Below are 16,746 nucleotides of genomic sequence, written 5' to 3'. Positions count from 1 at the left end.
CACCAAAACAAGCAGTGATCATTCTTCAAATGCAATTCTCAGTCCTCGAAAGGAAAATCCATGTTTCTCCTCAAGACAGAAGCAGGAGCTTTCCCAAGCTGGGCAACCCAGCTGCTTCACCCCAGCTTTGTTGTAATGCGAGCCCTGCTGCTGTATTTTTCCTACCCTGTATGCCCAACTGGCCCCTGCTTGCAGGACACTACTGCCAGAGGAACTGGTCCTGAGGAGCTGGAGTACCATCCCAGGAGGAGTATTAACTGCAGGAGGAAGCAGACACTGAGAACAGGTTGCATTTCTTACATTTCCAGAGGAATTCCATATTGCAGATTGAGGAAGGTGTTCAAATAAAGCCATGCACCTAGATGAAGTTCAGGTTTAATGGAATTTTTGACCTCCTATCCCAGATGCATTTTTCTCATCAAGTTTAATATTTGGTTCGGAAGAGCATTGTTAAATGACAGGTTTTGATTTTTTTTTCTTCTAATGGTTTATTCTTACCTACATCCTCTGGAACAGATCTTGAATATTCTGAAGTGACATAAGTGATAGACTTGATCCTGGCTTATTTCTTTCATCCAGCAGTCACAGAAGAGAATTTTAGAAATAGCATACCGAAGCCGCTGTAACCACTTAGTGCATTTGATGAATATTGATGGTCAATGTGACATAAGATAGACTGCCTAAGCTTTTAGTCATGCACTTATTTACAGTACTGTTATTTGGAGCAAAAAGGCAGGTGATTTTACTGTTAAAGTGAAATGAAATAGCTGTGAAGGTATTCTCAAAACATCTGCTTAAATGTAGCTCTTGCAGACTTCAATAGTATCACTTTCACCTCCATCTCTTCCTCTCCTTTCTCCTTGTACTGCCCCCAGAATGGGTCTCTGTTCAGTGCTGTAGCCTCAACTCCAACAGGACAACTCAGCAACTGATCATGTTCAGGACTTGATCCCACTTTTAATAAATGATCTCCCAGCCCACTTGCTCATACCCAAAGCTGAAAAGAGAAAAGAAATCCTGTATCCACACTGCCCGAAACAGTGTTGAACACAAGTATCCATCTGCAATTTCCAGGGCTCAGCAAGTTCATGGCTGTGAGTTTGACAGCTGCAGTGGCTTACCAGCCCCTGCTGTTATTTTATGGATTTGTTGAGACTGAGTAAGGGGGAGCCAATGGATGTTTTAATGCTTTGAGGACTGGCTTTCCATTCGTGCTTTTAGTGGAAAAATCCTGCAAATTGAGTCACTACTGGTTCAAGGAAAAGCTGTGGAAGAGTTAGACAACAGCCCAGCCTGTCTTCTACCTGCTATGCTTCTGTTCCACAGTAACGGAACTACTACAGAGCAATATAGTCCATATGCATGAGTTAACATGTGAAGAATATGTTGGTACTTAATATTTGCTGTGCAGGTTGCTAATAAAATCTAGTGGCTATATAAAGAAAGTGACAACACTTACATTCCCCTTTAGGTAGGAATTAGGTGTTACCTAAAACTTTTTTGATCAAGCATCGGTTAACAGGTAATATCTGTATCTGAAAACACATATCTTATACATAAACATCTGAATTGAACGATTGACTGCCTTCCTTTCACTACTGGGGTAATACCAGTGTTTGCAAAGGCTCACTTAACTCCAGTTTCCTCCTTGACCCTGAACAACATCCACCACCAGTACAGGAGTGGGAACTAAGTTACTTCAAAAAGCTCTCTGCATCCTTTTGGTATCACATATGCAACAAAGAAATGATGTTCCACTAACACCGCATCCCTACAGGCAGCCACATTTTGCACAAAATCTATGCAAACTGGAATCCTCATTACCCTGCAAGAAATAAAGGACTGGTACATGTGCATTTTCAGTTGATAAAGCCACAAAATATCATAATGCATTACCCATGTTTTAACATTTTTATTTTAGAAAGTGAACACATCCATTAAAAAAGAAAATGCATGGAGTTAAAAAAAGTAAACATAAAACTAGTGACAAATTTGCAATAACATAAAATAATTTTACCTAGCAAGTCCCAACAATCATTAAATATACTTCCACCACAGAGAAGTTTTACTTCATTATATTACCAGCCTCTTGATTAGGTACACAAGACAACACTTTCCAGTAATTACCTAGTCATTAGAAGATCAACTTCAGGAATCACTGAATAATAATACATCATAGACAAATATTTTCAGACCACCTGGGAGGCAACCTAATATACATATGTCAACAAGGTACATCTTTGTGAGGTATTACAGTACATGGGAACCATTCCCTTTGCTTCCTAATGAATAAGTTCTCCCCTCAGCAGCTCCACCAGCAAGTCAGCCACAGACTCTGTTGCCAGTTTCCAAACCTCAACAACTTCCCTCAGGGATTTTCTTTCTGCAACAGATTACACAAGTCAGGCTGAATGACAATGCAAGTCAAGACAACAGATATTGAAAACGGGGAGGCTGAAAAGGTCATCCGCTCTTCCTGACGAGCACTAGAAGATTTCACATCAGAAGCTTCACCTTCTCAAGAACATTTAATACCTCCCCTAGCTTGAACTTCGCCATGTGTGGTGAAGTGAAAGCATGGGGCAAGGTAATTCCAAAAGTAAAGGAAGTAATTTCCAAAATCAGGAAATAATCTCTCATATTTAACCAAAGTACACTACAAAAAAATCTTAGGACACAGCTGTTCCGGTGTAACCCATTTGCAGTATTAAATAGACTGAGGAGAGAGGAAATATTGAAGTAGTTTTGCCCATGCAATCTTCAAGATGAGTATGTTTGTCCTAGAGCTCAGCTAAATGCAATTCTCTTCCTAGCACTCCTGCATTTCCATCTCCAGAGAAATATCTCTCCCCACTTCCAAAAAAAGGAGCTTTTACACATCTGGTCCACTATTGTCCTTTCCACGACAGCCAAGAAATAAACGCTGGAGGTGTTCCACCCCGAGCCTGCAGCCTTTTACACTATACTCCAGAACAGTGCTCTCAGATCCCCAGGCCTGCAGTTAACCAGAACTCGGCAGCAGAGGAGCCCATCTACAGGCTCCCAAGAGCCTGTCAGGATTTCCTGCTTGAAGGTTGCTATGACAGACAGACTGAGTTCAAAGATGATGAACTCCTAATACTTACCCCACTGTTCAAATTATTTGGGAAGGAACTAAGAAGAAAAAAATATTTTTAGGAATATTCAGATTCTATGCAAAGGAATTTACCTGCTTTTTCATATTTGCTATACAACTGGTTTTTCACTGTCTTGTTTTTCTTCAGAGTCTTCATCAGATCCTGAAAAGGAAGACAGGAATGCTGTTAGATCAGTGGGGAGAGAGAAAAAAGAAAAAAAAAAGAGAGGAAAAAAGAAAAAAAAAAGAGAGGAAAAAAGAAAAAAAAAAGAGAGGAAAAAAGAAAAAAAAAGAGAGGAAAAAAGAAAAAAAAAGAGAGGAAAAAAGAAAAAAAAAGAGAGGAAAAAAGAAAAAAAAAGAGAGGAAAAAAGAAAAAAAAAGAGAGGAAAAAAGAAAAAAAAAGAGAGGAAAAAAGAAAAAAAAAGAGAGGAAAAAAGAAAAGAGCAGAGCACCACTGCTTTGATAAGCTAATGGCTTATCAAAAGGCAATTTAAAGCAACTATTTATCATAAAAATATTTTCTTTTTATTTTAAATTTCTTATCTTTTTTTGTGTTTCACATTGAAGTTTTTTTTAAACAGTTATCAAACCCAAAATCCAGCACTGGGATCATTCTTGAAATACCTACCCTGTCAATGGATTCAGTTAGCAAGTTCTTCAAGTTTTCACTACAACACACTCAGGACAATCAACTCCACACTTGCTCACTGACAAGCAGATTTTCCTACTTGCTGCATCCTGCCCTTTGGAAGACAACTTCAGAAGACACTTTCAAAGCAGCCAGAAATCCTATCTAACAAATTCATAATTTCATAATCTACTGTTCTGGCAAGAGATTGCCTCACTCCAAACCAGCAACCAAATTGCTCCCTCTGCCTCTCCCTGCCCGGTTCTCTCCTCCTCGTCCCCTGCCTGCTCTCAGCTCTCTGCTGTGACAAAGCCCTGGAAGGCCCCAAAAAGAACGCTTAACCGGTCACAGGGCTACATGTGGGAAGGTGAGTAAAGAAACGTCTATGATAAAATGCCTGGGAGACTTGCTTGGGCTTTTGCCATCAATTTAAAGCTGAACTATGGACCCACATTCCCTCTCACAAAGAAGTAAAAAAAGACAAAGGTGTTAAGTATTCTTTGTGGCCAAACTACTCTGAAGTCCTTTCCTTTCTTGGAATAGAACACCTGCCTTTCATTTTGAAGTTCAAATTGTACAGGAACTGTAGAAATGTACTCTTTCCAGGCTGATTTCCCACTTGCTGCCTCAGGAATGATTACTTGGCAACCAAGTGTAACGTTGAAGATTTAGGGTCAATCCATACAAAGTGGTGGATGGAAAAGGGTACGGCCCTGGACACGTGCATCCTCAAGGAAGACATAAAAAGATAAATATGCTGAAAATTCCAACAGAGCCTGTTTTAAATGTCACCTCCTGACAGTAAAGATTTGTTTTTAGACATGCTGCCATGTCAGCAAAGGGTTTATTACCCTCTGCATGACTGACCATGAGGAATAGTACATATCTAAATATTTTTCCAATCACTGCGTAAGGCAAATTGACCAAAAATTGCTCTCAGAGCAATCCATGGCTTGTCTTATCTGAAAAAAAAATGCAGAATTTTGAAGAAAATATTTTTAAAGTGTGAGTTATTTTTCCTGTACATCATCTAACAGTTTCAGAATACTTTGTGACTACCACTGTCTGTGTGGTTTAGTTCAAATATATTAATTTGACTGTTTCTTTTGCTTCTCATACCCATAAAGGGTGCTTAAACAAACTTACTTGGCAGTTAGGGCAGACTAGGAGAAGGCACATGAGCTGTTACTGAAACTCAGGTGACAAACAGTCATTTGATGAGCTGCAAGCAATGGCACAGTCATACACCTGTAGTCACCACACGCACGTTGAGGCACAATAGCTCACTGCACATGTAACATTGACCTAGCCAAACTGCCAGGGAAAATGTTAGCTCCACTTACACTTCCTCTCACACTGTATATTCTATTGCCAAGGTAGACTCACAGCTTTAACTAAAATACATTTTCACTTTGCATCGTTATACTCAACATTGTCTTAATGCTTTGTCATCCCTAGATGGAGCTCTACGTCATTCATTATGCCAAGATGCTCAGCAACCATAGACCCAGCCATTAAACTGAAAAATATCAGCAACCTGTATAACTCTATAATACAAGATAGGCAAACATATCTGTAGCAATTAGCAGACATTAATCTTTTAACTATATGTTAAAGCACAGCTTTACAGAAGAGATTTACATTTTAGGGTAGAAAGACTGACATAGGATTTGGGGGTTCACTCTGCATTCCCAAATAACTCAAATCCACTCAACCCATAAAGAAATTACTCATTTCCTTGAAATGCCTGCAAACACATTCTTAAACCTTGCAGTATTTCCATTTATTTTTTGGCTTATGTGACTCATACCTCAACTAGAACAAAGCAGATGATATGCAGAGTTAAGATGTAATTAACACCTGCCCTCAGTTTAATACACCCACACAGCTAGCATGTTTATAGAGAGAGGGCTTTTTCTTTTTGTTATGAGAAAGAAAAAGAGCCTCTGATTGAAATTTCAGTTTGCTTTAGAGCAGTTATAGGTTCACTGTCTACCCTAAGATACTGTAAAGCTCCAAGTTTAGGCTAGGTTAAATGGTGCATTGCTGCATAAACACTACTTGCTAGCAGATAAGAGATCACAGAATCATAGAATATCTCAAGCTGGAAGGGACCCACAAGGATCATCGATGGCAGAAACAAACGATAACCTCCTCCTTTCAGCTGCAGTACCATTTTCTTTCAGACTTACCTTGTTTTTCACACCTTCAGGACATGTCAGAAGCCCCACTAACTATGTGTATTGTAATTCATCTGATGAGTACTAACTAAACTGAATTACTGAACAGAAAATAATCTTTCCTTTTAGGATTGTAAAGTACACTTAATTTGAAAAGGAAAATACTTTTTTTCCCTTCCCCCACCTTACCCTCTGAAGGGGGTGAAATATGCAGGAGTTTAATGCCAATATGAAAAATCATTCACTATGTGAACATAACTACCTGCTACAGATTCAGGAGGGGAATAGAATTGCCCATCAGAGAGGACTCCTGGGTGAAGAAGAGCTGCTCGTTCAGAAGCATCCTGTGCTATCAAAAATCCTGAAAGGAAAAAACCAAAACCCCAAATCCTTAATGTTTTCAACATAGCATCTTAAGGATCAAGTATTGATGAAGAATCCTAAAGACTGATGTATTATGTTAGCATTCCTAACAAGTTACTTCCATAAATAAATATCTCAGAAAAGAAGCAAACTGTTAATTTAACATTTACGTCTTCTATATAACTTCAGGCAGCTAAGGAGACACACTCCAGCAAAACAGAGGTTCTGTACACATGAATTAAGGAATCCTACCTTCTACTATATGCAGTTGCATGATGAGGATGCTGTATTCATCAGTAATTCATCAATATCCACTAACTAAAACTCTGAAATATATTTTTAATGATCAGTAAGCTGCCATGCATAACCAAATGAATTATTTTCTCACTTTGCCACTATAAGACTTCTCATTAATGGCTTACTTTCACTCACCTGTCTCAACATACCTAGTTACTCCAACCTTCAACTCCTTTTGGCTCAATAGCATCTAAAATCAGGAAAATTATTTGGAAATGACATGGGGCTATTTTGGTGTGTTTAATATGGGACAAAAACCAAAAGGGGTTGGGAGAGAAGCTAATTCATCTCATCCTTACTGCCATCAACAGGTCCTCTGATTACAACAGGCAAAGACAGCATTTTAGGTCAACATAAGGCTACTGAACTTTCATCCTTTACTCTCTGCCACATGAATACTGATGAGAAAAAAAACACACAACAAAAAACCCTTGATGTTTTACTGACTCAGGACAGCTACCTGAGGTAGCCAGCAGTTATAAAAAAACCCATAAAATCTCTTTCCAACTCAAACTACTATTTCTACATATTAATTTCATCTTATTAACTAGTTCAGAGTCGGACTTGATGAACTTATGGGTCATTTCCAACCTAAATGATTCTATGAAGCCTCCAAAGATGACAACTATTTTACTTGTATTTCCACTCTGTGCAAAAGAGGAAGGTCAGTCTCCATACTTAACAATAAGTCACAAGATGCTAGAAGACAATACACTGGGTGGATTTTAGATTTAAATCCTGCTCATAGCAAGGAAACTTTTAGAGCTGGAAAACTTCTTCAGTGGAAAGACAGTTTTGCCCTTCTTTTCTTTTTTTTTTTTTTTTTTTAAGTTACAGATAAAACATCTCCAAATTGTGAGTATTGTTGCATTAGGCAGAAAATTGGTGTAGTTTTTTGTTTGTTTGTTTTAAAACAAAACAGTAAGGTGGGAAAAAAGTCAGTTTCCACTCACACTATAGATAGGAGAGAAAAATAGCTGGTCAAAAAGCAAAAACTTAAAATCTGGCTTCATTATCTGCCTAGATCTAAGAGCAAATAAGGCACTATGTAAGAACCACCACACAACACAATACAAACATGTCTACCATTTGTCTGACTTAATTGCTTAAAACCAGAATTTTTCCAGTAAAACACCATCTTTTTGGGAAATACACAGAGTTCAAATAAAAAGCACATACTTCTAAATAAATACCATCTATTTCAAGGAATGAAGAAGGTATCATTGAATCCCACAGGGATTTACTGATAATATCTCAATTTTATGAATATGATAATGAAGTATTTACATGTGTATGCATCAAATACTTTGTCTATAAAAAGTCTCTGAAATAGTTAGATTTCTTACCCATTGAGATAAAAGTGTGATGCAGCTGTTATTTCCTCACCCCCTCAAAAAAAAAAAGGTACCCTAATTTTCCCTTTTTCTAGGCAAAACCCAATGTACTAATTTAACCAATTTCTTTTCGGAGTGCTGTGAAAGAGGAGAGAAGGGAACAAAGTAGAAAGATTACATCTCAGAGCACTAAAAACCATGGAGGCATCCATGCCCATGTAAAGTTTGTGTTTTTACATAACAGGCAAGCATGCATTTCCAACACAGTTTCAGACTGTATTTCAGAGTGTGATGCACAAAGCCAGGTTCGCTGTATAATTACTCTCCTGCTGTTGAAACTAACAAAATATCTGCAGCAGAAATCTATGCTTTCTTTTCCTCAGCACTCAAGCAATATTCTCTTTCAACTAAATCAGTGAGTTTTCTCTGTTTAGTTGAATACATTGAGCTTCAGATGCCCTAGCGCCCCATCTTGAAGAGGCTGAAATTCATACTTGCTCTGGTCTCATTCTATCTGTGCATGAAGCAGACTCTCCACAATACTTCTTTGCTTTCCCTTTTCCACCTCAAAAGACAAGTTAGTGACATTCAGTTAGTTATTGTGCCTGCTCTTCCTACAAGAGGAACCAGCAACTTCGTCTATGTGTTACCCAAAAAAGAAAATTTTAGAAGTGCAAGTCAGTGTAAATTTTCTTGTCTTACGCACACAAAATTATATATGTTCCTAAGTGCTTGACAAATTACTATCTCTGGCCCTTGTAACTTTTAACTTGGCGTCCCAAAATTAAAAACTCACTTCATTGAAGGCATATGTTCCTTTCCAGAAAAAGAAAAGTTATGCCATATTTTATTTTTTCCCACAGCTCTCCAAATTTTGAGAAGCTGAAAGAAGCATTCTTCTGCCAGATAACATGGGATCAAATGTTGCCAGCTGCAGTGATTGAAGGGAAATATCAAAAGCTTACTGTTTTCTTCTTCGGCTTCTTGTGGTAACACTTTAAAGTCCAAGAACCAAGTTTCAATCCAGGCAAGTATGAAGGATATGATGGGCAGCACATAGCCAAAAGCACCCTGTGAGAACAGCTTGAAGGACACAAACACACAACATTAAGAAATGACCCTGAAGAATCTTACTTTCAAGAAAACAATGAAGTAAAACAAACATTTGATTAGAATATATACCTGTGAAATAATTACTTTTGCTAATAAAAAGGCACTGGTCACTGCTGTTGTAAACTGAAAGAGACAGGGTAAAAACAGTTAAGACTAATAATTGGATTTACTTTCTCATTTCTGCCATTATCTATCAGTTGCAACTTTAAATATTTATCAACAACAGTAAGATCATAGATTAATAAAACATAGCAGATATGATACAATTAACTTAAAATGCTATTAAAATAATCCTCTCAATATAGGTAACTTTTAATAGACATCTCCAAATGTTGATTTCCACATAGCTGATAGGCAGTTTAGATGCTACACAGATGCTAAGTTATATAAATTGTGATCTTACTGTATAATGAAGATGCAATATTTTATTCACCAAGTCCCTTAAAGAATTATCTATATATTTGGGAAAAAGCAAACAGCAGTTGCTCCAAATGCTTTTCACTACCATCCAAATCAAAAGATCCACTTCAAATAACAAAACATCTTTGCATGAGTAAATTCAAATTTGTATTTTAATTCACATAATGGTATGAAAAATGAATCACCTTGAAGACTTGATATTCCCTGACATTTAAAAAAATGGCAGGCTACATAAAGTGTTAGAAAACCACCAAAAAAGCAGTGGACAAGTACTGTTCACTTAAGCAAGGCTTCTAACACTATTACTGCATTTGGGTCCAGCAATTCTTTAAATAATAGCAGAACCTAACTAGCTTCTGGTAAGCAGAGGTAGGATTTTAAGATTAATGGCTTCTGCAAACCTTCAGTGAAGTTTTATACATCCATTGCTTACCACCATGATGGGTTCACTCTCACCACCTCACAATCAACTGCATCAAGTTGGAGGATGTCATTGGAAGAAATACTCTAAAGCTACACAACTAGGAGTAAGGGATTCTGAGAGGCATGCACTTAAAAATAAACACAATCAGAGCAGCAGTTATATTATGTATGTGTTTGTGTCATGCTAATAACACAATTTAAAAAAAAACATCACATGTAATCTCAGACTACTAAACAAACTCCATGCTACTGTCTTGAAGAAAGTTATAAATGAACACATTTACATGCACCTACCACAGCGTAAGGGGGGGAAAAAAAAAAAATAAATCTAAGTTTTACAATGTACTAAGCCAGCAATGTGCCTATTGCATTACAATCTACAGCATTAGCTGGTGGAAGTATGAATTTGTCATCAAGTTTTGCATTCTTGCTCATCCACACAGTACAGCTGCATTAAAAATCTTTGCTCCAATGCACTGAAAATTTATCATTTCCTACAGTTCTCAAGAATTGCCTTTCTAAAAAAGGATGCATATTCAACATTTGGTCTTGGAGCATGAAGCAACACAGGTGCTAGTTCTCAATGGCTGGCACCTAAAAGTCTAGAAAGCTAAGAATGTGGAAGTTAGTGGACAGCTGGATCTCTGGTAAAATAACACCAAGTCTGCTTTCTGAAATACAGTTCACTATTTCATATGCAAATATATTTAAAACGTTAATTAACAAGTCAGACGTAACAAGCAGTTACAACTAGCCATCCATACTGGATTCAAAATAAGTCTTCAATTTGTGTTAACATGATAGTGTAAGGACCACACCCAATGGGCTATTAAATTCTTGCTTTAGGCTGCAAATCGTCCAGAACAGAAGTTTTTAATCTGTTACTGTACAGCAAATTTTAATATATAGCATCAAGATGATTCTTAACATACAAGCGTTAAGAGGCATCTAAAAATTTTGTCTGTTTGACCCATTCTAGTTAAAACTCCATTATGCTTGGCTACTACTCACAGCTATTGCCCACCAATGGCGCAGTCTGCACATTGCATATGCAAGTATTAACACCTTAAATCGAAAGACTGCCAGTAGCTATAGAGAAAGGAAAAAAATATTTGTTGGTTAATTCAGAACACAGAAGAACCACAAGATTCTCAGCTCACTGAAAATACTGCTTACAAAACAACTTAAAACAGGGCAATCTAAGTTCTGTTACTGAGAAACAAATTTGAATGTGTGCTGTAAAACAGAAATAGAACACCATTTCCCATTTGTAAACCAAATAGCAACACTCACATGCCTACACAGGCTCAAATATGCAATGCAAGCATGTGCATCTACATTTATTCTATAAATAAGTTACAGAAAAAAGCTACACAAAGTATGTTCACGATCATTTTACCTGACTGGAATCTAAGCAGTTAAATCTAGACACAGTTAATCCAGCAAATACTTTGAGCATCACTGTGCATCCCCACTAATCTTAGCGGTGTGCTACTGCACAAGAATACGATTAAAAACTGTACAGACCTCACAAATGCAATCGGAAACTGGGAATAATTTTTTAAAACAATTTTCTACTTGCAGAATTTTTAGTATTTATTGAAATATCAATGTTGCAGCAATCAATTATTCTTTATGGAGATGCGTGCAGAAGCAAACCATTCTAAATATTTTGCAGTAAAGAAAGAAAATTTCCCTAGACACGGATTTCCCTATTTGAAAATGGAATCAACTGCAGACAGACAAGATTCTGAATCAGGGACCCTAACCCTCAATTTCCCTGTTTATTCTTTGATATTAGATTGCCTCCAACTTGTTTTCAAAGATGTGCTCAGAATCTAAAAAATGTGAAACAAACACGTAGAAATGAAGAGAAATCAAGGACAGACATGGCCAGAGGTACAATGAACCCATTTAATCTTATGCAAATCCATGTTTCAGTGATGTGTAGCAGAAACAGAAGAAATCCTGTATAAGCCCACAAATCATTTTGCAGAATTCAATGACCTAGTCCCTTCCCAGGGAATAAAAGTCTATTATTTTGCATTAGATGTTTTTAACCCTTGGTTCAACTACAGGGCAAAATAATTTCCAGAGCATTGACATTTACAGGTAACATTTTTTGCTTTCTGCGCTAAGGTATATAGTGGAGAACCTGCCAGCAAAATAATGATGAGAGAGAAGGGGAGAAGTAGCATAGTTTGCTAGCTTACAAAATTTTTCTATCCAGTATCTCATTCCATTTGACACAGCAAATGGTGCAATGCAGAAACAAGTACGGGTTTTGATACCAGTTTCAAAGAGAGATTCTGTATATAATCACAATTATGAAATGACTGATACCAAGCCAACTGCCAGGCAAACAAGACCTGGAAGAATTAATGATCTTGCAAAAATATGGAGCCCTTTAGAAGAACTGTAAAGAAGCAGCTTTTACTTAGACATCAGTAACTTTTGGTCCATGCAGTGCAAAATGCATTGCAACTACAGAGCTACAGCCTTGCTGAAAGACAAGTTTCCTAATGCAGTAGAGTTCTTCCCATGTACCTAAGGTGCTTATATGTAGTAAAGGAGAACCATACTTCATCTGTTTTTAGCACAATGCTAAAAAACCCCTGTTTAAGTCAAAACATAGAAACCTGAAAAAACCTGACCTACACAGGCCAACCTGGGAACAAGTCTTTCCTCACTGCAACTGACTTATTTCTGTGGGAGGACAAAAACATCAATTTAAACAAAATTATTTTACAGTTGGAAAACTATTGGTCTTGTCCTCTTAATGAATTGTCTTTATGTTACATCAGTCTCACATGCTTGGCTGAGTTTTCATCAGCTTCCCCCACCACCATCCCTGCCAAGCAGAAGATGCAATTTAAGTGTGCCCAAGCATCTCCACCCACAGGCTTCACAAGCCTGCTGCCGAAGCAACCCCTAGATTTTGCAAGGCAACTGCTAGATAGGTGAAATTTGGCACAAGTCCTTCTGGTTTAAATTATCAAGAAAAGGTCAACCCTTTCACAGGACTCAAAACTATGGAACGTCTGTGGAAGGAGCAATGTGGAAAAACTATAATTTTGTTGCTTCTTTTTTTTTTAAAAGAACACTTACAAATATATCAAAATATGAAGAAGAGTAGTCATACTGTAGGACTTCTTTCTCTAAGGTAGTCTCAATGCCTCCTTTTACCTACAAAGAAAACACCACACACAGCTTTAGAACAGAAATTACTGAAGCCAAAACACATATAAATCTGAAGGGTGAAATTAATAGTTCCCCACTGATGTACAAAAAGGTCATTAAACTAAGTACAGAGGACATACACGCTAAGAATGTCAATTTCAAGATTACAGTCCTTTGTTTTTCATTGTTATACACAATTTTCAAAGTGAAAACATTTAGGATTATCACCTGGCCTATGCAGCTACATTTCAGACTGTCTCAAAATAAAAGCAAACAAATTGTTGAGGGAAAAAGAAATGATTAAACGTAATGTCTGTTACACAAATTCAGAGCATTTTATGTCTCACAAGGAGGATCAAAACAGCTGATCAAAAAGCCACCCAAAACCTAGCTCTAGTTAGTCAGATATTAGCAAATAGGAAACAAAACAGCAACTGAATTCATACTGCAGATCTTTTCCTTATCAGCATACATACTATTTAAGAGACCTGAGCAAAAACACCCCACTGTAAAACACACAGAAGCTGCAACTATTGGACCATTCTCCCACAAATAACTAATGCCCAATTTTAACCCTTCCAGTTGCTTGAGGGGATTCAAAATTATATCTTCCTTAGCCGCTGTGTTTCTTTCCAGTGGAAGGACTCATCACGTTCCTGTTCAAACTGGGTTAGTAAGAAAATCATTTAGGATATATTGGGTTAAAGTGAGAGGAATACATATCTTAGCTGGGAGCGAAAAACCTTAGTGTCTATAGCCTATTGTTTTTAATTTTAAATTCAATAATTGAGCACTGCATGGAAGTTATGTAAAGCACTGGAAAACAACACCAACAGAAGGCTTTAAAATGGACTTTGACTATTGTCATCCTTTTCAAGAAAGCAGGTACCCAAAGCATGCCAACAACATATGCTCACTATCTCAAAGCTAGTCTAGTGTCTAGACTTTGGAAGTCTAGACACTTCCAAACGTTTTCCAACTATACTGCTGGACAGTGTTCTCCTGAGACTAGTCACTCCAACCCCAAATTTCTTCTATTTCTTCTCCTCTCCCTCCCCTCCATGGCTACCTGACAAATACCTTTCTAAATATAGCTTCCCCTTGGTTGCTCTGTACTACATCAGGTGTGATCATCTGTTTCCAGTATAAATAAGGAAGATCAACTTCCTCCCTGCCAAGTTGTTCACTGCGTGTCTGCCTGAGCACCATGTTAACGTCAGGATGAACAGAGAACCATGACAGCCTTGATTTAGGGTTTGCTCAAACTGCCATGGAGCTACTCCCTGATGTGTTTAAAAATAAATTATGCCTAAGCACACTGGATAACGGCAACAAAGGGAAAACAATACTTACAGGAACTCCAGCAGCAATTCTGAAGTCCCATTACTTATGTACCAGTGACAGACAGTCCTAACACAGTGCTCTTTGACTTCCCAGCAAACAAAACTTAATTTAAAAAACAGAATAAAAAACCTAACCATGTGTCAGATCCCAGATATCAAATGATGGCCTCTAATATTATGACCTCTGAAGACAAAAAACTGTTTTTCATTCTTGCCGACATTTGGCAGTACAGGACTTTGGTTCATAATATGTTCTCCTTAAAACAAAGCTTTTCACAAAGAAAACTTCTAGGATCTTGAGGTCCCTTAATGCTGCAGCATTCAAAATGAAACATCATGAGTTGGTAGCATTTTTTATACACAGTCTTAAATATTCTGAGCGCCCTAATATGAAAAAGCTGTACTCTGAGTCCCCGACAAGAGATACAAACCCAGATTCCGCTACTCTTAGTTGAACATGCTGTCAAGAAACTGGCCTAAAAAAAGAAATGCATCAGAACACTATGCTCCTTTTCTGAGATGAGCCAACTTTACGCACTGGATACAACAGTCTTTCCACCTAGAGAGACTAGAGAAGTCTAGTCCCAAAATTACAGCATCCAGGCAAACAAAATCTGCTTTCTCAAATTAAATCAGAAAGTGTATTTTTCACTATATCAATGAACTACTTGAACAGTCAGCTCCTGAAACTTCATAATGTCAGATCAATAACCAAGGTTATTTATCTTGTAAAGGAATGCTGACAAAAAAAATGTTTACTCAAGACCTTTCTTGTCTAGAAAAGGGATCCCTCCCCTTTTTTCTGTGTGTCCTTTTTTAAATGCATATTTTAGAATACAGCTTAAAACCCAGTTCAAGAACCAGGATGCTACTTATGAAATATTAACACATCAGCTATGCTATTGCTTTCTGGAAATTTCAGAACTGCCTGAACAATTTCCAAATTACAAATGGTGGAGTTAAAAGGTGGTAACTGTGGGAGTTTATGTTGTTTAAATGCACCCTGCCATACACAATGTATAGCATACTAAGTTTGTCTCAAAGAAAATACACCACAGCAAAAGAAAAGTTTTGACCATTGGAAGTCTTTCCAGGGACTAACACCTCAGTGAAATATCTCTGACTTTGAGTTACTCAGAAGGTAAACTCTCAAATCTTATTAAAATTTACACTTCTTGTCAAATTCAAAGACATACAGTAGCATTTTTGTTTATTTGCTGCCTGAAAAGTTCACTGGATTTCCAATTGTTTCTTCAGCATGGTTCACAGACTACAGGAACGTCTAAAGGTTTAATGATAAGATAATAAACCATGTATCCTAATGACTAAAAGTAGATACTACGTTCATGAAAGCTTAAAAGTAAAAAGCCACTTTTATTTAAATAGATACAAATAGCATATAATTTGGGATAGAAAAGAGCAACTTATTAACCACTCCTGAAGTGAATAAATAAAGTCTAAGGGTACTAAAAAGGCAACTCACATTTAATTCTATTATCCACAGCAAGGTTATGAATAAGAGATCAAATGTAACAAACAAACAGAAAGTCCTTCTGACATCTGATATGCCTTTCTTCTCTCTGCCTTCATATGACTCAATCCTTGCCATCAGCTGCGCTGGGTTGATGGAGTGGACATCCCGCAAGGAAGGACAGGATTCCACACTGCTGCTGTGAGCATTTTCTGCATCACCTGGCACCCGATTCATCCTGGGTTTGCTTAGAGTGGTCTTCTTCCAGTTTCACCATCACTAGAAGGCTGATCCATATAGGAAGAATTTCTAAACAAACAAAACCAAAACACATTAGTCGCCAAAACCCCAGAATTTCAGTAGGTAATTTCATCTTACCATTAAAGTTCTCTTTTTGCTAAGCTGACAACTAAAAGAGTTTGGCAAGTAGGCTCTAAAAATTGTTTCTAAAATGTGATACATCTAGGCTCTCTTAATCTCTTGGAGGATTTGTGAAACAAGAGAATGAATGTTCAGTTAGACCAGAAGGAATAAGGAAGCACTGTCTAGATTTAGAAGGCTCCATTCTCCACGTTGTTAGCGTGAGATCATTAAACAGGAATGAATATAAAGCATAATGCTGCACATCTTTAAGGTTTCTGATTCTGATTTAAATGCTCTCAACAGGAAGCCAACTTAAAGGAAGTTTCACATACAATTCCTGAAAAATGGTAGTGTTAGCTACCAGCACATGCAGAGCTGACACAACCAAAAGATTAAAAACCCATTAAAACCCCCTGAATACTGTAGTAATCATTCTATAAAGCAAATAGACTGCTATTTGCTCGATAAATTCAGCTGCTATGACAACTTACATTGCCAGACAGGGCTCTGAAAAAA

General features: G+C 37.4%; 1 protein-coding gene across 1 annotated transcript; it reads right to left on the bottom strand.

Annotated features, from left to right (window-relative positions):
• Positions 1-2,855: 2,855 nt before the first annotated feature.
• STARD3NL (STARD3 N-terminal like) lies at positions 2,856-16,104 on the bottom strand (the record flags this gene model as incomplete). Its single annotated transcript, XM_082015527.1, has 7 exons — positions 2,856-3,278; positions 6,186-6,284; positions 8,883-9,000; positions 9,100-9,153; positions 10,885-10,962; positions 12,982-13,059; positions 15,880-16,104. 7 exons carry the CDS (start codon positions 16,102-16,104, stop codon positions 3,226-3,228), a joined length of 705 nt encoding a protein of 234 aa, XP_081871653.1. The 3' UTR covers positions 2,856-3,225.
• Between the last annotated feature and the right edge of the window lie 642 nt (positions 16,105-16,746).

Source organism: Phaethon aethereus (genome assembly GCF_964289735.1).
Source record: "Phaethon aethereus genome assembly, chromosome: 2".
Classification (NCBI taxonomy): Eukaryota; Metazoa; Chordata; class Aves; order Phaethontiformes; family Phaethontidae; genus Phaethon; species Phaethon aethereus.
This window is presented reverse-complemented; position numbering and strand designations above follow the sequence as displayed.